The sequence below is a fragment of the Podarcis liolepis genome (genome assembly GCF_965112155.1).
Source record: "Podarcis liolepis genome assembly, chromosome: 2".
Classification (NCBI taxonomy): Eukaryota; Metazoa; Chordata; class Lepidosauria; order Squamata; family Lacertidae; genus Podarcis; species Podarcis liolepis.
The window spans coordinates 126,355,026-126,376,733 of NC_139555.1; the positions used below are offsets into that span (position 1 = coordinate 126,355,026).

The 21,708-nt window shown below is 48.0% G+C and overlaps 1 protein-coding gene and 3 long non-coding RNA genes across 4 annotated transcripts in view; 3 read left to right on the plus strand and 1 right to left on the minus strand.

The window, feature by feature from the left end:
- The window catches only part of LOC310702107, a 281,230-nt gene that overhangs the window by 95,207 nt on the left and 164,315 nt on the right, over positions 1–21,708 (plus strand). The window lies entirely within an intron of this gene.
- The window catches only part of LOC310702064, a 51,512-nt gene that overhangs the window by 28,768 nt on the left and 1,036 nt on the right, over positions 1–21,708 (plus strand). The window lies entirely within an intron of this gene.
- LOC310701895 (HLA class II histocompatibility antigen, DR alpha chain-like) lies at positions 486–5,155 on the plus strand. Its single transcript, XM_083493394.1, has 5 exons — positions 486–724; positions 2,271–2,528; positions 3,294–3,578; positions 3,893–4,034; positions 4,187–5,155. Exons 1-5 carry the CDS (start codon positions 619–621, stop codon positions 4,188–4,190), a joined length of 795 nt encoding a protein of 264 aa, XP_083349520.1. The 5' UTR covers positions 486–618; the 3' UTR covers positions 4,191–5,155.
- Positions 4,738–21,708, minus strand: part of LOC310702145 — a 32,131-nt gene continuing 15,160 nt past the window's right edge. The window contains exon 2 of the long non-coding RNA XR_014523292.1: positions 4,738–5,720. This is a non-coding gene — a long non-coding RNA (uncharacterized lncRNA). The remainder of the gene's footprint in view (positions 5,721–21,708) is intronic.

Genomic DNA, 21,708 nt, shown 5'->3' on the forward strand with positions numbered 1-21,708 from the left:
AGAGGAAGGAAGTTAACTGCTTGTCATCACGGGCTCATAAGGGCCATGTCCCCCCAGGGGAAACCAGAAAGCCCCCCCTTGATTTCAAGGGGGGAAGAACTGTCTGCTGAGGGAGGGGGGCTGCTCCCCCCTTCGACCCCCAGCCTACATCCCGAGGAGACCTGGCAGCCCCCCAATAAGGAGACCCCCTCCCCCCAATAAAAGCCCCCTCCTGCCCCCAGCTCCCCTTTGCAAGAAAGTTCTCTGGCGCTGGTGTCTGAGGAGCCCCATGAAGAAACACACAAGGGGGAGACAGAGAGGAGCCCCCGCAGCCCCTTCCCTGGAGGAGACCCCTCCCTTCTTCGGGAGATCCAGCCCCCCACCCCAAATGCTGCTCTTTTCGCTCCGTCTCCGGCTGAGGCTCCTGCCTGGGGGTGGTTTACCTGGAGACAGACTGGTCATCGCCAGGGCGCTTTCTCATTGGCCGAGCTGGCAGGGACTTTCCTGCTCCGCCAAAGCCGCCCCCTGGCCGCCCCCGCCCCACAGCCACTTGGAGGGCGAGCATCCAGGAGGAAGGGGCAAGGGACACTTGGGCTTGAATCGCCCCTCGCCCGCCTCGGCCCAGGAAGAGCTGCAGAGATGGAGCCCAGAGGAGGAAGAGGAGGAGGAGGAGGAGGAAGAGCCCTTTGCTGCCTCTGGGTGACCCTCCTCCTCGCCCCGCCAAGGGGGGCCGGAGCCCTGAAAGGTCAGGGGGCGCAGGAGGGAGGGGGAGATGTCTGGGGAGGGGTCCCTGGAGGTGGGCTAGGGGTCCCCGCAAAGAAGCCGGGTGGGGGGATTGGGGGTGAAATATTGTGCCCCTGAGCGTTGCTTGTGGGCAAAGCTGGAGGGCTACAGGGAGGAGAAGCCCCCTCCCCCTGACAGGTGCAGAAGCTTCACCCGGGAATACGGAGGGATGGGGGGAGGAAGGAAATTGGACGTTCCCCCAGGCCCACGAAAGAGTGCTGGGAGGTGCGTGGAATGGGAGGATGACGAGCAAGGAGAATTCGGTCCCTCATGGAAGGTGGTCTAGGTTTTTTTAATGAGAGAGGGAAAAGGTGCAAACAGCAGCACCCACCACACGCACACACCTAGCTTAGAAGATCGGAGTCTGTGCCCCCAGCCTTTCCTGTTACAAGGAGGGAAAGGGAAATGAAACAAGAATTATTATTCCTCTCTGTGCTCTTGGCTGCCACAGAGACCTGCCCCCAGTGGTCGCCCCCAAAAGGCATCAGCCCCTCACATCCCTAATGCCCCCCCCCCGAAAACAGAGTCGTCTCTCTCCTACCCAGCAGCGAAAATAGGGCCAGGAACTCTGGCGGTCCCTTAAAACCTCGGAGCAGAATCCGCTCTCTTCGGCTGCCCCTCCATAGCCCCACTTGGCTGGCAAAAGCACTTACTCCCGAGAAGACGCGGTTTAGTTTGATTGAGTTACAGATAGGTAGCCGTGTTGGTCTGCCATAGTCAAAACAAAAAAATTCCTTCCAGTAGCACCTTAAAGACCAACTAAGTTAGTTCTTGGTGAAGAAGTGTGCTTGCACACGAAAGCTCATACCAAGAACTAACTTAGTTGGTCTTTAAGGTGCTACTGGAAGGAATTTTTTAGTTTGATTGAGTGAGTGAACTCCAGAAGGAAGTCGCTTCAGGAAAGGAAAGAGGTGCGTGGCCAATGGCTCCGTCTGTGTGTCCAACAGTTTTATCTCTTTTAAAAATAAGCCCAAAGCTTTTATTCGCGGCATGAGGCAACTCAAGGGGAAACGGTGGATGATCCACGGTTGAGAGAGGAAATCCATTTATTACTGGTTTCACTTTGGGGCAAAGGAGCAAAGTGGAGAGCTACTTCCATGTTATCTTCACAAAAAACCTGCAAGGTCAGCTAGGCAATAGGGGGACATGGATTGGTCTCTTGAAAAATTACCCACGTTCAAGTGCAGTGGCGTAGCGTGGGTTGTCAGCACCCGGGCAAGGCAAGTAATTTGCGCCCCCTAACCCTAACCCCCAGATGTTGCGCCCGGTGCAGCCGGCCCCCCCTGCACCCCCCACGCTACGCCACTGTTCAAGTGCACTCCAGGATCACATTTTCGGGCTGTTATGGCTCGAGAATTAGGGGATTCTAAAACTGACGTGTGTGTGTGAGCAGATGAAGCACTTAGAGAGCCTTCCTGGTGGTGGCCCCATTCATAGCAATGGAGCATGTTCTCCCTCATCTTGCTGTGGGGTCCTAAAGCCTCCCTCTCTCTCTCCCACCCCTGCAGTGGAGGACACCCATATATGTCTGAACTACTTCCAGGAGAGCTTCCCTTCAGAGAAGAAGTCCGGGGAGTTCCTGCTGGAGTTTGACAACCAGGAGATCCTGCACGTGGACTGGGAGAAGAAGCAGAACGTCTGGAGGCTGCCGGACTTCCAGCGCTTCGCCAGCTTCGAGGTGCAGGGCGCCCTGGCCAACATCGCCGTCATGAAGAACAACATGGAGGTGCTCATGAAGCGAAGCAACCGCACCCGTGCCCTGAACGGTAGGACACACGAGGGGGGCAGGGGAGAGAGCTGGGGGGCAGGCAGGGGGTGGTCTCTTGGCTTCTGACCCGGAAGAACCTTCAGGACCCCTTTCTGCCTCCCCAGAGGGAACTCTGCTCGAGGGAGCCAGTCCTTGGCTGACGGAGACAGGCTAAAAGGGAAGGGAAGCCTGACGGGAGGGGCAGCACTGCACTCTGTACAAGCTCAGAGGCATTCCCAAACCTGAACACCAGGTGCGAAAAAACCCACAGCAGCTAATGTAGGGCACATGGAGTGGGAGATTTTGCAGTCAAATCTAACAATGCATATTCTTGCTAGTTAGCATGCGAAGGGGTCAAGTCCACAGAGCTGTACTGGTGACAGAGGGACTCAGACCATAGAAATGTAATTGGTAGAGAGGAATTTGGGTGATGTCATGGGGGGGGGGGAGAAAGTAGTATTTTCTCCTCTTTCTTCCTTTGACCAATGGTGGAAGCAGACAGGCCCCCACTTGCTCCAAATTCAGGCACATGCCCGAAGTTGTTTTTTGCTGTAAAATCAAATATTTTGTCAGTGTTGTTTTAATGCTGTTGGTGCTGAGGATGAATGCTTGAGTGTGAGCAAATATATGTTTTGAACTTACTTTACAGCATGTAGCCTGTTTCTTTGATTAACTGGGGGGAACAAAGGGGGAGATCAGCCTAACTGCTAATACCTATGCTTTCCATTTCTAGACTGCTTAAAATGGGTTTTAATCCCCTTTCTTTCTCCATCTCCTTCCTCAGTTGCTCCTGTGGCCAATGTGTACACGGAAAACACAGTGGAACTGGGGGAACCCAACGTCCTCATCTGCTTTGTGGACAGGTTCTCTCCTCCAGTGCTGAACGTCACCTGGCTGAAGAACAACGAGGTGGTCTCTGAGAACCTGGCGGAGACGGGTTTCTACCCCAGCGTGGACAACACTTTCCGCAAGTTCTTCTACCACACCTTCATCCCTGAGCAGGGGGACATCTACGTCTGCCAGGTGGAGCACTGGGGCATCCCAGAGGGAAAGATGGAGAAGATCTGGGGTAAGCATCGGGTAGGATTGGGGTTTTCTCTGGGACTTGAACTCAGAAACCCAGATTCATGGCTTATAAGAAACATGTTCTGATGATCAGAGTAAGTTTCAAATAATTTATTCTGCTCTTGCTAGCTGTGGTCACAAAAAGGTGCTCTGTTGCCTTTTGGGGGTTCCTTGAGGTAGTTTCTCTCAGTTTAACTTAAAAATGTATATTAAGGGGTGGGGGGGTGGCGTCAGGATTTCTGGGTTCTTTCTTCCGCTGAACACACACAGAGAAACAGAGCCCCTCCTAAGCCTGTCCTCTCTCTCTCTCCATCCCAGTTTCCAATGCACCCTCTCCCATCCCGGAGACGATGGAGAACGTGCTGTGTGCCCTGGGCTTGGCCTTTGGCATCCTGGGCATCATCGCTGGCACCATCCTTTTCTTCAAGGCCATGAGGATGAACAATCGCAGGGGCTTCATGTGAGTCGAACCCGTTTCCCTTCATGGGCTGAGAGACAAATGCAAGGGAAGCCAAAATACACAGCAAAGGGGTGGGGTGGGCCTCATCCTGCCCAGAAGGTGCTCAGCCTCCATACTCCCAGCTCACCAGCTCCCTTCTCCTTCCTTTTCAGATAATGGAGGATTCCTTTCCTGACAGCCTCTTACTTAAACCCTCTCAGCTCATCTCCTTTGCCAAGAGTCTCTTCTGCTACAAATCAGCTGGAAGGAGTTGCTTCCTCCATGTGCAGCTTGTCCTTAGAAGCTTTTCGGATAATATGTTTAACTTTCGAGAACAATTATGATAGCCAAAGATGCTTAGGCAGACTTACATTACTTTTCTCCCTTTTATGTTTCCCTCTTAACAAAGAAATTGCTCTAGGAATGTTTAAGCAAATAGGAAAAGTATATGGTTTACTCACATTTAATGTCTTGCCATGGTGCAACATTTACAGCTCCCTCCATGCAGGTTCTGAAACTCCCTGGTGCCTTTGCTTCTGGCTGTCCAGTAATTGTGCATTTTATAGAATCATAGAATTGTAGAGTTGGAAGGGACCCTTAGGGTCATCTAGTCCAGCCCCCTGCATTGCAGGAATCTCAGCTAAATCATCTCTGACAGAGGGGCTTGTGGTTTGGCTTCAGATCCTCCCACAAACTCCATGGTTGAGTCAGGATAGGTTTTGTGGGGGCTTCCTGCTTTGCCTCGCCTTCCATCTGCATGGCTCAAGGAGACCCCCTGCCAACAGAGTGTCAGGCGTACTAATTCATATCTCCACCCCACTTACCCCAAACCATTCACCTTCCTCTCCAGTTTTTGGAGAGAGCCTTACTCAGTTCTGTGCATTGCACTGCAGGAATACACCCCTCAGGTGTTTCGTTGATCCCAAAGAGGATTCATCCAGCTTGTTGGGGAAGCAAAGTTGAAATAGACCCCAAACACCTTTCTCGTCCACATAAAGAAGAGTTGTATCTATCTGTGTAGAGGAAAATATCCCTTCTTCTTCTGCAAATCTTTCCCAATGGCTTCTATGCAGCCCAGTTGCTATTTTTCTTACATGCTCCCATATTTCCAAAAGCAATGAATAAATCTTACAGTTTGTTGATTTGTTTCTAGTGCTGTTTTCTTTGCCTATAAGCTCTGGATATATTTATTATTTCAAAGCAAAAAGGTGAACCATTGAGGAAATGGGTAGCATTGCAACCAGAGTGGCTACACTGACTCCTCGCGTCTCTAGGCCCAGATTCTGGGAGATGATCAGAGATCAGGAGAGCCAGCGCTGGTGCCTCCCTGCCTCTGCCCTGGTCTGCCTGTCTGTCCCCTGCTGGGAACAGGATGCTGGGGCAGGACTCTTCTGGTCTTCAAGGCCTGCTGTGGGTTGTGTGATGCCCCAAACCATTATCCCACAGGACCCGTGGATTCCCCCTCTGGGGGAAAAGATGAACAGAACAGCCCATCCCCCTGTCCTAAAATGCCTCACCAGATCCAAGCACCTGCTCTTCCTGAGACTGGAGTGATTGATCAGGGGGAGGGGTAGAAAATGTGCAGAGACTCCCTCCAAATTCAGGGTGGATGAATGAAGGTCTTCTTCCAGGGGCAACAACACTCTAGAGAGGTGTGTGTTTCAGGACCTGCAAGGTCAGGATGTGACCCAGTCAGCCTGGCCAGTCCTCCATCATGAGTTGACTGTGTTGCCTGGAACATGCCTTAAAAACCTCAGAGAAGGCTTCACTCTTTTCTGGTAGCTCCCTGTTTTGCCCCTATTTTTGTGTGCGTTATTAAAATAAATTAATGCAAGGAGTTGTTGAGCTCCTCCCCCCCCCCCTTGCAAGAGTCTCCAGAAGGTAAATGACACCACCGAGTGGGGTTTGGGAGAGGCGTCCTTCCTGGTGCCAAGCCTTGAGAAGGAACATCACAGAGGCCAACAGACAAGGCCCAGCTTGCTGTGCAATCTCATACCTTCTTCTGGATCTCAAATGAGGGGGATCCAAATTGGGAGGGAGTCAATTAATGCAGCAAGACAGAAGGCAGAGTTTGGCAGAGGGGCAGGGCAGGAGTGCCGTCTGGGCAAGACTTGGGGGCAGAAGGCCAGGGCCCCAGTCGGCAGAAGGAGCAGGAGGCCCCTCAAGGCTGGAGGGCTGACTCTCCACATCTGGAAGCAGCTGAAGGAACACATGCTACCAGTAAGGGGGGGGTAAGAGTCAGAGTCTAGCATTGCCAAGAGACCCCAAGTGGGCAAGAAGGGGCCCCTGAGCAGTGATCCTTCCCTATGGCAGCATTTCTCAAATCTGGGATAAGTCTGGTCTGGTGCAAGTGAACAGGGGCCTCCACAGCAGGAGGGCTGATCCCCAAAAGTCAGAAGTTGGAAAAGGGCTGATCCAGAGGGAAAGGGCTAGGGAGAAAGTGGGGTGCGGGTGGCCTGATCTTTGCAGGCTGTCTTCCTCCTCCTTCCTCCCTCTTGCCTATCAAAGGCTCCTTCTCCCCTTCAGCAGCCCAGGACACAGTCAGAGACCAGCAAGTGCTGCACTCGAAGGGGTTGGGCAAGAGCAACGCGTTTCCTGCCCAGCAACCGATGACCAGGCAGGGTCGGGACCTGTAATTGGCTCTGATCAAGCCTCCCCTCCAGGAAAGTCCCCAGAAAGACAACACTATAGACGCCCCCCCCCCAAGCAGCAATAGCAACTCTGCTTTACCCCTCCCCCAACCCTGTTTTGTGCTTCAAGGCAGAAGTGGAGATTGTGACATTTGGGTTCCCTCAAAACAGGAACTTTTTAAACAAGTCATTGGTTGGAGCAGCTCTTACTTTAAGAATTACCGGGGGGGGGGGGAGATCTTCTCCCCACTGTCAATAATCATCCCATGTAAAATGTGAAATTCAACACTCTAATCCAATACTCTGATTTCTATTTTTGCGCTTAAATGCAGAACTGCAAATGGCAGACTCTTCATGTTAATCACCGTATTTTTCGCTCCATAAGACGCACCTTTTCCCTCCTAAAAAGTAAAGGGAAATGTGTGTGCGTCTTATGGAGCAAATGCAGGGGGGAGGCAGGCAGGAAAAGCCCCCAATAGCCGCACACAAGCTCTGCGCGGCTCTTGCGGTCTTTTCCCCAGGAGGGAGAATGGACTGACGCGGCTAGTCAGTCCCTTCTCCCTCCTCGTAGAAAAGCCCACAGGAGCTGTGCACCCTTTAAGGATTTTGCGAGAGGTGGGGGGTATTGCCATAGCCGCGTGCAGCCCCTCCGGCCATGAGAGGCTGCACACAGCTATGGAAGAAGGCAAGACAGCAAGCGCATGGATCCTGCTCGCTGTCTTGGCTTCTTTGCTCTTTGGGGCTGGGGGTGGAAATAGGATTTTTTTTTCTTGATTTCCCCCTCTAAAAACTAGGTGTGTCTTATGGTCCGATGCGCCTTATGGAGTGAAAAATACGGTACCAACAATGTTTGCAAGCTGTGAGCTTGCATTTTGCATTTTGCATTTTGCATTTTGCTTCAAAGAGGAAGGAGGCAATTTCCCCCCAGCACTCACACCCCCCCCACCCATAGTGGGAATTCTCTGCATCCTGTTTTTCTGAGGGGAAAAAATGCTTCAAAAAAGGACCAATCAAATAGGATGTAAGCATGGGCATAGCCTGGGGGGGGGGTTGGACATTTGCCCCCAATCAATAAAAATCAAATACAATACAAAGCAAACTGAGGTTCTGCCCCCTAACAAAAGGCCTGACCCCCAGAAAAATAATCATGGCTACGCCCACGGTTGCAGGTTATCTGTACATGAGCTTCCAATCCAATAACTAGATTTGCACATTGGCCCAGTTCCTGGTGGGGGCACAAAAGAGCAGCAACACCTGAGGGCAAAGGCTCAGTTTAAGAGTGGAGGAGTCACTTCCACAGAGAAGGACCTTGGCTGGAGAGAGAGAGAGAGAGAGAGAGAGAGAGAGAGAGAGGAGGAAACTCTGGGTCAAAATCTCTTTGGAATACAAGGGCCATCGAGTCCAACCCCCTGCCAAGCAGGAAACACCATCAGAGCACTCCTGACATATGATTGTCAAGCCTCTGCTTAAAGACCTCCAAAGTAGAAGACTCCACCACACTCCTTGGCAGCAAATTCCACTGTCAAACAGCTCTTACTGTCAGGAAGTTCTTCCTAATGTTTAGGTGGAATCTTCTTTCTTGTAGTTTGGATCCATTGCTCCGTGTCCGCTTCTCTGGAGCAGCAGAAAACAACCTTTCTCCCTCCTCTATGTGACATCCTTTTATATATTTGAACATGGCTATCATATCACCCCTTAACCTCCTCTTCTCCAGGCTAAACATGCCCAGCTCCCTTAGCCGTTCCTCATAAGGCATCGTTCCCAGGCTTTTGACCATTTTGGTTGCCCTCCTCTGGACACGTTCCAGTTTGTCAGTGTCCTTCTTGAACTGTGGTGCCCAGAACTGGACACAGTACTCCAGGTGAGGTCTGACCAGAGCAGAATACAGTGGCACCATTACTTCCCTTGATCTAGATGCTATACTCCTATTGATGCAGCCCATAATTGCATTGGCTTTTTTAGCTGCCGCGTCACACTGTTGGCTCATGTCAAGTTTGTGGTCAACCAAGACTCCTAGATCCTTTTCACATGTACTGCTCTCAAGCCAGGTGTCACCCATCTTGTATTTGTGCCTCTCATTTTTTTTGCCCAAGTGCAATACTTTACATTTCTCCCTGTTAAAATTCATCTTGTTTGTTTTGGCCCAGTTCTCTAATCTGTCAAGGTCGTTTTGAAGTGTGATCCTGTCCTCTGGGGTGTTAGCCACCCCTCCCAGTTTGGTGTCATCTGCAAATTTGATCAGGATGCCCTTGAGTCCATCATCCAAGTCGTTGATAAAGATGTTGAATAAGACCGGGCCCAAGACAGAACCCTGTGGCACCCCACTAGTCACTCTTCTCCAGGATGAAGAGGAACCATTGATGAGCACCCTTTGGGTTCGGTCAGTCAGCCAGTTACAAATCCACTGAGTGGTAGCGTAGTCAAGACCGCATTTTACCAGCTTCTTTACAAGAATATCATGGGGCACCTTGTCAAATGCCTTGCTGAAATCAAGGTAGGCTACATCCACTGCGTTCCCTTCATCTACCAGGCTTCTAATTCTGTCAAAAAATGAGATCAGGTTAGTCTGACATGACTTATTTTTCAGAAATCCATGCTGACTATTGGTGATCACAGCATTCCTTTCTAGGTGCTCACAGACCGTTTGCTTAATGATCTGATCCAGAATCTTCCCTGGTATTGATGTCAGACTGACTGGGCGGTAATTCTTTGGGTCCTCTCTTTTCCCCTTTTTGAAAATAGGGACAACATTTGCCCTCCTCCAGTCTGCCGGGACTTCGCCTGTTCTCCAGGAATTCTCAAAGATGACTGCCAGTGGTTCTGAGATCACATCTGCCAGTTCTTTTAATACTCTTGGATGCAGTTCATCTGGCCCTGGAGACTTGAATACATCTAGACTAGCCAAGTATTCTTGTACTATCTCCTTAGTTATTCTGGGCTGTGTTTCCTCTGCTGAATCATTTGCTCCAAATTCTTCAGGTCGGGCATTGTTTTCTTTATCGGAGAAGACTGAGGCAAAGAAGGCATTGAGGAGTTCAGCCCTTTCTGTGCCCCCTGTTTGCATTTCACCATCTTCTCCTCTGAGTGACCCCACTGTTTCTTTGTTCTTCCTTTTGTTAAGAACATATCCATAAAAGCCTTTTTTGTTGCTTTTAACCTCTCTAGCAAGCCTGAGTTCATTCTGTGCTTTAATTTTTTTGACTTTGTGTCTACACATGCTGGCTATTTGTTTGAATTCCTCTTTGGTGGTTTCCCCCCTTTTCCATTTTTTGTACACATCCTTTTTTAATCTTAACTCAGTTAAAAGTTCTTTAGATAGCCACCCTGGCTTCTTTGGGCACCTTCCATGTTTCCGTCTCATTGGTATTTCCTGACGTTGTGCTTTTACTATCTCCCTCTTAACAAACTCCCAGCCATCATGAACTCCCTTTCCTTTTAGTATTACTGTCCATGGGATCTCACCCAGCACTTCCCTAAGTTTTATGAAGTCGGCTTTCTTAAAGTCAAGAAATTGAGTCCTAGTATGCTTGGCTGCTCCTTTCCGCTGTATAGTAAACTTCAGAAGAGCATGATCACTCGCGCCTAATGATCCTTCCACTTCTACCCTACTAACCAGGTCATCAACATTGGTTAGGAGCAGATCTAAAATGGCTGTTCCTCTTGTTGCTTCTCCCACTTTCTGGACAATGAAGTTGTCTGCAAGGCCAGTGAGGAATCTGTTTGACCTTATGCTCTTGGCTGAGTTTGACATCCAACAAATATCCGGGTAATTGAAGTCCCCCATTACTACTATCTCCCTTCCTTTTGCATGCTTGGCCATCTGTTCCAGGAAGGCATCATCTACGTCCTCCGTTTGGCTTGGGGATCTATAGTAAACTCCCACAATGAGGTCACTGTTATTCTTCTCTCCCTTAATTTTGACCCAAATGCTCTCACTTTGGCTTTGAGGTTCTAAATCTTGGATCTCTTCACAGGTATAAATATCCCTGACATATAACGCCACTCCTCCTCCTTTCTTGTCTGGTCTGTTTCTCTGAAATAGATTGTATCCCCCCATTATTACATTCCAATTGTGGGACTTATCCCACCAGGTTTCAGAGATGCCTATTATGTCATATTTAGTTTGCTGTACCAAGAGCTCAAGCTCATCTTGTTTATTTCCCATGCTTTGCGCATTAGTGTACAGACATTGAAGTCCATTAATCATTCCCCCGTGTCTCTTATTTAAGGATTTTTTCCTCCCACCACTAGGTCTGCGTGCTGTTTGCTCCATTTGGTCTATGACATTTGGATGATCATCTTCATCAATTGATAGACTCCTACCTTCAGGAGCACTGTCTCCCTCCCCCACATTAGTCAGTTTAAAGCCCTCCTGATGAGGTTTCTGAGATTTTTGGCAAAAACATTTCTCCCAACCATTGTGAGGTGCAGCCCATCGCTTGCCAGAAGTCCATCTTCAAGAAACTGCAGTCCGTGATCTAAGAATCCAAACCGTTCCTGTTTACACCATTTGCGAAGCCAGCTGTTCACTTCACTATTTTTCCCTCTCTTCCTGGGCCACGTTGTTCAACTGGGAGGACAGATGAGATGACAATTTGTGCATTTAGTTGCTTCAATTTCCTGCCGAGAGCCTCATAGTCTCTTTTGATCTTCTGGAGGCTATTGCTTGCAGTGTCATTGGTTCCCACATGAACCAAGAGGAAGGGGTATTTGTCAGTGGGTTTTATGATTCCTTGCAGTCGTTCAGTTACATCTTGGATCTTAGCCCCGGGGAGACAGCACACTTCCCGAGACATCTTGTCAGGCCCACAGATCACTGCTTCTGTTCCCCTCAGTAGGGAATCCCCTATCACCACTACACGCCTCCTCTTAGGTTTGGTCGGGGTTCTTCTGTGAGCTGTCCGTTCCAAGGTCGCCTGCACATTCCCTGAGGACTGACTTTGCTGCTCGTCTTCATATACCTGATCGACTGTACTGAGGGAGCTGCTCGTCTTCATATACCTGATCGACTTTGCTGCTCATCTTCATATACCTGACCGACTGTAATGAGGCACAGGGGAGACTGTAGCGTCTTTATGATATATGGTTTATTTACACACACACATATATATATACAACCTGAGCATGCGATGGAGGAGTTAATAGCATTAACAAAAAAGGGTTTTGTTTCTCCCAAGGCTGGAGCCTTGGATTCAAACAGAAATCAAAACTTGATCTTTCTCTCAAGCTCGCTGCTTTCCCCTTTGGCTCACATCACTGCAACTCAACTCTAAACTCTGGCTTTTGTCCTTCTCACTATCTGCAAGTTGAGGGAGCGGGGAGGGTACCACTTTCCATCTCACAGAGAGCCCCTTTCCTTTGTTCCCTCAATGACCCATCACCCAGGTGATCATCTCATTCAGAAGCTAGCCTGGCTTACAGTTTATCACTTGCTGGATCCAGCTATTAGAAGGGTCTAACATGCCCAACACATAAAAAAAATAGTGGCAAAATAGGGAGAGGATGGAGTGCTGGTCAAATCTCGGAAGCTGGAAGGTATAAGATTGCACAGCAGGCTGGGCCTTGTCTGTTGGCCACCGTAATGTCCCTGAACAAGCCTTGGCACCAGAAAAGACACTTCTCAAAAACTCCACTCTCAGGTATCATTTAACATCTGGAGACTTACAGCTTGGGAGGAAGAGCTGAACAACTGTTTTTCAACTAACATTCTTTCTTTCTTTTTTTTAATGATGCGCACAAAAAATAGGGGCAAAATAGCGAGAAGAGGGAAAACACCAGATACAGATTCCATAAAAGAGCGAATACTTCCCTGGGCTGTATGGGACATGTTCTAAATCTAGACCACTGGTCTTCAGTGGGTGGGTTGGAACCCATACTAGTGGATTATGGCCTGATCCAAGGTTAGTCACAATAGGAGCACAATCACGATGACAAAGAAGTTGAGGGAGTTGTGCATGTTTAACCTGGAGAAGAGGAGACTGAGAGCAGATATGAGAGCCATCTTCAACCATCTGAATGGCTGTCCCATGGAAGATGGAGCAAGTTTGTTTTCTCCTGCTCTTGAGGGTAGGACCTGAACCAATGGATCCAAACCTCAATCAAATGGCGCTGGAACAGATTCCTTAGGAAGGTGGTGGCCTCTCCTTCCTTGGAGGTTTTTAAGCTGGTGTTGGATTGCCATCTGCCAGGGATTTTTTTGTTGGAATTCAAGGGGCTGGGCTAGTCACTTAGACAATCATTATGGTCCCTTCCAAGTCTATGATTTTATGAGTAGCCAAAATAAAATCTTGTGACTTGGAGGGAAAGCATTCATAGAAATACCCCCCTCTGCTTTGAATAAGGGATGCGGGTGGCGCTGTGGGTTAAACAACAGAGCCTAGGACTTGCTGATCAGAAGGTTGGTGGTTCGAATCCCCGCAACGGGGTGAGCTCCCGTTGCTCGGTCCCTGCTCCTGCCAACCTAGCAGTTCGAAAGCACGTAAAGTACAAGTAGATAAATAGGTACCGCTCAGGCGGGAAGGTAAACGGCATTTCCGTGCGCTGCTCTGGTTCGCCAGAAGCGGCTTAGTCATGCTGGCCACATGACCCGGAAGCTGTACACCGGCTCCCTCGGCCAATAAAGCGAGATGAGCGCCACAACCCGAGTCGGCCACGACCGGACCTAATGGTCAGGGGTCCCTTTACCTTTACCTTTATTTTGAATAAAGGGGCCAGTGCCCCATTCCTCCAGTAGGGCCTGTCCCCCCCCCCCCCGTTATGCTTGCCTTCAGCTCTAGCATTCCCAAAGGCTTCCTTCCTCAGTGATTAGGAGCATCATAGGAACAATCTGGGTGCTCTGTGCAGGGTCAGAACATTGGTCCATTAGCCCAGTACTATTGGTGACAGTGGAAAAGCACTGAGGACATTTACCTGTCTTGGAAACTCAGAAGAGCTGGACGGATGGATCAAGACAAAGGCTGATTTAATCCAGCAGGTCTCCTTTCTCAATGCTTTCCCATATGCGTGAGGTGGATGTGTCACTTCAAAAAAGCCAAGCTAGTCAGGAAGCTATACCAAATCAAAATATTGATATTGATGATGATGATGATGATAATAATAATAATAATAATAATAATAATAATAATAATAATAATTTATTATTTATACCCCGCCCATCTGGCTGAGTTTCCCCACCCACTCTGGGCGGCTTCCAATCAAGTGTTAAAAACAATACAGCATTAAGTATTAAAAACTTCCCTAAACAGGGCTGCCTTCAGATCCAACCAACTCAGTGCTGTCTGCACTGACTGGCAGTGACTCTCCAGGGTTAATAATAATAATAATAATAATAATAATAATAATAATAATAATAACAATTTATTATTTATACCCCGCCCATCTGTCTGGGTTTCCCCAGCCACTCTGGATGGCTCCCAACAGAATATTAAAAACAAGATAAAACATCAAACATTAAAAACTTCCCTGTCGTCTTCTAAAAGTCAGATACTTGTTTATTTTCATAGCATCTGATGGGAGGGCGTTCCACAGGGCGGGAGCCACCACCGAGAAGGCCCTCTGTCTGGTTCCCTGTAACCTCACTTCTTGCAGTGAGGGAACTGCCAGAAGACCCTCAGAGGTGGACCTCATTGTCTGGGCTGAACGATGGGGTGGAGATGCTCCTTCAGGTATACTGGGCTGAGGCCGTTTAGGTCTTTCAAGGTCAGCACCAACACTTTGAATTGTGCTCGGAAACGTACTGGGAGCCAATGTAGGTCTTTTAGGATCAGAGGTTCCTCCACCTGGAATTGCCATCAGGGAATGAACCTGGAACCTTTTGAATGCCAAGCAGATGTTCTGCACCTGCAATCCTTTGTGCTAATCCTTTCTGCTTGGGTTGGGGTGGGGGTCCTTCCTAGTGGGAAGCAGAAATGGCTCCTCTGTGAGGAGGTTTTGCTACGCTCACAGTTGACCTCAGCCTCCTGGATCGTGGCCAGCTTCCCTCTTTCATTTCCCTGAGTGCTGAGCTGTGCTTGACGCATGGGGAAGCGTCCCCTCGGCTGCCAGCGGGGGCTGAAGGAAGGAGGGGGTTGGGGGGACACAAACTCTGCGCCTAGAGGTCCTGCTTCTGTTGTCAGGGACTGTGACCAGTGGGGGGGGGAGGGGAAGGTCGAGAAGTCCCCCCCCCTTGCCAAGATAGAAGCTTAAGAGAGTCTCCTGTCCAGAGCCCCTCTTTGCACCCACACACCCCTCCATCTGTTTACCCAATAAGAGTCCTCCTTCCCTGCCTCAGGCAGGGTCTGCACGTAGACCAAAATTACATTGGCACTCCCTGCAGTGAGAAATCTAGCACATCAGGGAGAAATGCACGCCAATCTGTTGCCAGGACACTTTTTTCTTCTCCTTCACATGGGGGGGCATTAAAAATGTGACGCAGCAGCTGCACTGTTCTCCCATTTCAGGTCTCTGCCTCCTCATCTTCCACCTCATCCATCTCTGTGGGTGCCAGGGGAGTTGAGTGGGAATTCAGTTTGGAAACTCAAGGGGACTCAGTGGGAAACTGGGGTATGTGAGGGAGTTGTTCTCTCCTGCTAAAGGGGAACTGTCACCTCCCTCCCAGTCTCTTCTGGCACCTCAACAAAAACGTTGTCCTGCTTTTTATTCTGGCTTGCCATGGCCAAAAAACAAAACTGCCACCTGTCCTGGTTTTCAGACCAGGCTGGGGGGACTCCATCGCTCCGAAGTGCAGGAATGTTAATTCAAGAGGACCCCTTTTTAAAATTTGCCAGACCTGATTTCCAGTTTCTTGCTATTATCAAAACTTTGTGGTTATCGTCTGTCTCTGGAGACAACGGAGGAGGGCATCATCGCAGGTCAAGTCAAACCCTTGGGGAGTTAATAATAATAATAATAATAATAATAATAATAATAATAATAATAATAATAATATATTTTATTTATACCCCGCCCTCCCTGGCCAGAGCTGGGCTCAGGGTGGCTAACACCAATAAAATTTCAGTAAAAACATAATAAGAAAAAAAGAAAGAGAAAAAAAAATTAAAATACAGGTTAAAATGCAATTTAAAATGCAACCTCATTTTAAGAAATGATGAACAGCCAGCCTTAGCCTGGTCCTGCTAGCTAGGGATCATGGGAGCTGTAGTCCCAAAACATCTGTAAGGCCAAGGCTGAGGAAGCCTGCTATAGCACGATCCACATGATCAAAGGTTGAGCAAGATATTGCCATTCTGTGTTTAAGAGATAAACAACTGACATTTAGAAGACATCTGAAGGCAGCCCTGTTCAGGGAAGTTTTTAATGTGTGACATTTTAAATGTATTTTTAATCTTTGTTGGAAGCCGCCCAGAGTGGCTGAGGAGACCCAGCCAGATGGGCAGACAGGGTACAAATAATAATAATTATTATTATTATTATTATTATTATTATTATTATTATTATTATTATTCCAGTGCCATAATCTGGCATTCCCACCTGGTCCTGATGCCCCGGTTGCTAACAAACACACTCAGAATCCCCATTTCCCTCCGAGGTCCCTGGAGGAGGCACATAAGCACATATACGGAGAGCCCTAAACCTGGATCAGGCCAAAGGCAGACTCCCCCCCCCCTCAAGTCCAGCATAGTCTATTTTCACAATGGCTGTTCAGGTGCCCCAAATTGGAAGACACCCGTTAGCAGGAGGAGCTGAGCGGAACAGCAGCATCAACTCTCCCCACTTGAAACTCCCAGGAAGTGGTATTCTTCAGAGGCGTTTATTGCCTCAGACAGTGGTGGGGTAAGGAGGGGTAGAAATGTAATCTAAATGTGAAAAAGAATAGAAATTTTATTTATTCATTCATTCAATTTATAGACCACCCTTTCAAGATCCCGGGTGGGGAAATGAGTCATGACATACACGGTGTAGTAGGAATGTATGTGGAAAGGAGTAAATACACGAAAACATTTGCCAATAAAGGCTGATCACCGAATAATTGATGCTTTTGAATTCTGGTGCTGGAGGAGACTCTTGAGAGTCCCGTGGACTGCAAGAAGATCAAATCGATCCATTCTGAAGGAAATCAGCCCTGAGTGCTCACTGGAAGGGCAGATCCTGAAGCTGAGGCTGCAATATTTTGGCCACCTAATGTGAAGAGAAGACTCCCTGGAAAAGACCATGATGCTGGGAAGATGGAGGGCACAAGGAGAAGGGGAGGATGAGATGGTGGGACAGTGTTCTCCAAGCTACCAGCATGAGTTTGACCAAACTGCGGGAGGCAGTGGAAGACAGGAGTGCCTGGCGTGCTCTGGTCCAGGGGCTCACGAAGAGTCGGACACGACTGACAGGCCCCCCGAGGCACTGGGCACCACAATTAGTTGTCTGTTCTTTTCACCTATGTGGTTGGACCGACCAGCCTAGGATTCAGGAAGCTAAACTGCATTTTTTTCTTTCTTTTTTATATACCACAGAAATAAATAAGGCATCTGACCGAGCTGCAAAACTGTGTGAACCTATAATTAATTATATGAAAGCAATAGAAGGCCTAATTTGAATTACGCAGTTGCTGTGGTCTGCTGTGGTTGTTAGAGCTCTCAACCAGCTGCTGTAAGTGTGTGGGCAGTGGCAGGGGGGGTGGAGGTGGGGCACCCACAGCAAGAATTTTTTGGGACCCCAGGACCCCCTAGAAATGGCGCCAATGCTTGCTGGACCTGATTCAATTACTGAAATAAGAAGGGAGAATAAGGATAATGGCGTCCTGGTAAATTAATCCGCTCTGGTTATACAGCTCAGCACATTCCAAAATGCGTGTGTGCATGCGAAGTTTGTTTTTTCCTACTGAAGCCAAAACTCTAGGTTGGGCAAGTGGCCAAGGAAGTCTGTTGCTGCTGCTGCTGCTGTTGCTGCTGCTCTATACGCTTTGCTTGCTTTCTGCTCCCCCCTCCCCTCCCCCTCCCCCCCCCCCGCGCTCATGCTGAACCCCGTGCTGGGGATTTCCAGACCTGCCCTGGCTGAGCCTTGAGTTGTCTGGCCGGGGACTTTCCCTGCAGTTGAGCTTTGATCCCTGCCAATCACAGGCTCCGAGGCTGCCTGGTCATCAGTTGCTAGGTAGGGAAGGTGTTACTTTTGCAAAAACCCAACACTTGTCACTATCCTCGCTGAACAGCCCAGGCTGCTGCGAGAGAGGAGAAGCTTTTCTTTGGGAAATGACGGCAGCGGGTGCAAAGCAGGCAGAGAGAGAGAGAGGGAGAGGGAGAGGGAGAGGGAGAGAGAGAGAGAGAGAGAGAGAGAGAGCTTTCCCTCAACTCTGCTTCTCTGGATCAGTCCTTGTCAAACTTCTGACTTTGGGGGATTAACCTTTCTGCTGCTGTGCACCTTCTGTCGAATCTCAGGTGTTCTCCAGCCTTTCCACAGATGGGAACAGGGAGCTTTTGCCATGCTCTTCCCAAGGATCAGGGCGCAAGGATTCCTTCTCGCTCACTGACAGTGCTAGACCAGTGCGACCAAACCAGTTGTGGTCCCCTAATTCTCCCTCTGGTGAGGACAGTTTTCTTTAAAAAAAAAAAAAATTATTGGTTTTTCACAGTTTTTATAAACACAAACAATACACAATACAAACAAACAAACACACAAACATGTATAATTTCATATCCCTTTTTCTTAAACCTTACTTCGCCGACTTCCCCATACCTCCCCTTTCTACATCCCAATTTCCAAAATTATTTCAGCAAATCCTAACACTTAGTTTTGTCAAATTTTCCCTTATTCTTTTCTTTTACTTAATCTTTTACAGCTGTAGTCTCTTTTTTCCCCCTTAAAACCACGACATTTTAGCATTCACTAATTTTACAATGTTTCTTAAGATAAACTTTAAATTTCTTCCAATCTTCTTCTGCCGTCTCTTTCCCCTGATCACGGATTCTGCCAGTCATTTCAGCCAGTCCCATATAGTCTATCACCTTCATCTGCCATTCTTCCAAAGTGGGTAGATCTTGGTTCTGGTGAGGACAGTTTTCACTGGGGAGCTTTGGCCACCCACATCAGACATGGGACACTGTGCAGCCCCTATGCAGCTGAGCAGATAGACTCTCATGCAACTCAGGAGAGAAAACTAACCCTTCCTGGGCCGGAGTCATCATAAGGGTCTGTATTCTACCCCTGATATTGCCTACACAATTTGGCATCCTAAATCATTTAATCTTCCATGCGAGAAAATCATACACTTATGTCCCTGCGAAGGTGGCATCAGGCTTCCAAAGGTAGAAAACATGCTTACTAAAATCAGAACAGTTGGGGGGGGACGACCACTGAATGGGTGGGAACAGGAGGACTCCAAGGCCCCTCAGAGGTCCTTAAAAAAAAAATACCCCATGGCAAGCAGAAGCATTTCTTAAAAGTTCTTAATGTCAGAAAGTTTTCCCGAATGTTTAGTCGGAATCTCGTTTCTTGCAACTTGAAGCCATTGGTTTGAGTCCTACCCTGCAAAGCAGGAGAAAACATGCTTGCTTCATCCTCCATGAGACAGCCTTTGAGATATTTGAAGATGGCACTCATATCTCCTGGGTCTCCTCTTTCCCAGGCTAAACATCCCCAGCTCCTTCAACTGTTCCTCATAAGGCTTGGTTTCCAGACCCTGGATCATCTTGGTTGCCCTCCTCTGCACAACTTCCAGCTTGTCAACATCCTTCTTAATTTGTGGTGCCCAGAACTGGACACAGCATTTCAGGTATGCTCTGAACAAGACAGAATAGAGTGGTATTACTACTTCCCTTGATCTGGACACTAGACCTCTGTTGATGTAGCCTAGAATAGTGTTAGCTTTTTTTGCTGCTGCATCACACTGTGGACTCATGTTCAGCTTGCGGTTCACCAAGACCCCTATTTCCTAAAAAGGGTTTAAAGATATACCGTATTTTTTGCTCCATAACACTCACTTTTTTCCTCCTAGAAAGTAAGGGGAAATGTCTGTGTGTGTTATGGAGCGAATGCCTGCGGATAGCGGGGGGTCTGCTGCAGTCGTGAGCAGAGGATCCATGGTTCCCCTTCCTTCCCTCCTCCGTGGCTCACTTTGAAACAGCAAAGCGGGAGAAGAGCCGCTGAGTGGGGAGGAGAGAGGGACAGAGAGCCTGCTTACTTTAAAGGAGCAAAGTGGGAGAGGAGAGGAGCCGCTTACACAAGTGTAAGCGGCTCCTGGCCGGTTGGCTTCTTTAAAGCAAGCAAGCTCTCTGTCCCTCTCTCCTCCCCACTCAGCTGGCTAAATAGCAGCAAAGTTTTTCAACTCGCTAAGCTGGGGAGGTGGGAGAGAAGCAGAGCCTGCTTGCTTTAAAGGAGCAAAGCGGGAGAGGAGAGGAGCCTTCTCCTCTTATACCCCTTGCCTGCATTATTAGCAGCATCCTTCTCCACACACCCCATGCGTGCTCCTTGTCCCTTGAGTGCTTTTCCTTCCCTCCCCACTTAAAATGTGGTTACAAAGCACAGATCCACACGGATCCTCAGGATTTTTGCATTGGGCTGCCCCAAACTCACCGTCAGATCACATGTCTGTGGCCACAGCATGAACCACAAAAATCATACACCCACTGTTTCATTTAGAATATTTTTTTCTTGTTTTCATCCTCTAAAAACTATGTGCGTGTTATGGTCGGGTGCGTGTTATAGAGCGAAAAATACGGTAGATAGATAGATAGATAGATAGATAGATAGATAGATAGATGATAATTTCTTATGGTTGGAGAAACATACTTGGGGGTACAGTCACAGAAGGAAAGAAAAAATTAGAACAATGTACAACAATAAATTTAAAATTTATAAATGTGATAATCGTACAGGCACTTGAAACTTTAAGATAAACTACCACAGGGCGCTGACCCAGATTCACCCATGGAACTGAGTTTGGGGGTTTTCTTAATGAACTAGTTTTGAGTCGGGAGATGGTCTGCGCCTACAGAAGGGTTTAAATAAATGAATAACCAAAGGTGTAAAAACTGTCAGAACCTGCGTTCGACTGAGCTCCTCCGAAATTGCCTCTGACTTGATTAACGACCTGAGCCTCTGATAAGGCTCCAGGCAGATTCCCATTACGCAGAGTTTCAAAGCAGAAGTGACGAGACGGTGAAATCTGCTATGATTAAATGGCACAAGATGTTGGACATAACATAATGATGGCTGACTGGGAACAGTTATGGACCACAGGTATGAAATTCACGGCATGTAATGCCCTAAGAGAAAATTTAATGAAAATGATTTATAGGTGGTACGACACCATTCAAGCTTGCAGAAATTTACCATTCGCCCGATAAGAAATGTTGGAAATGTAATGAGACTGAAGGTACATTCTTTCACCTTTGGTGGATGTGCCCAAGGATTAAGACATTCTGGGAGATGATTTATAACGAAATGAAAAAGGTATTTAAATATACCTTCCTGAAGAAACCAGAGGCCTTTCTCCTGGGCATGGTCGGCCAATTGGTGCCAAAGAAGGATAGAACTTTTTTTATGTATGCAACAACAGCAGCAAGAATACTCATCGCGAAGTATTGGAAAACACAAGATTTACCCACCCGGGAAGAATGGCAAATGAAGTTGATGGACTATATGGAAATGGCGGAAATGACTGGCAGAATCCGAGACCAGGGAGAATTGGTGGAAGAAGACTGGAAAAAGTTTTTTTGCTGCTGCATCACACTGTGGACTCATGTTCAGCTTGCGGTTCACCAAGACCCCTATTTCCTAAAAAGGGTTTAAAGAGATAGATAGATAGATAGATAGATAGATAGATAGATAGATAGATGATAATTTCTTATGGTTGGAGAAACATACTTGGGGGTACAGTCACAGAAGGAAAGAAAAAATTAGAACAATGTACAACAATAAATTTAAAATTTATAAATGTGATAATCGTACAGGCACTTGAAACTTTAAGATAAACTACCGCAGGGCGCTGACCCAGATTCACCCATGGAACTGAGTTTGGGGGTTTTCTTAATGAACTAGTTTTGAGTCGGGAGATGGTCTGCGCCTACAGAAGGGTTTAAATAAATGAACAACCAAAGGTGTAAAAACTGTCAGAACCTGCGTTCGACCGAGCTCCTCCG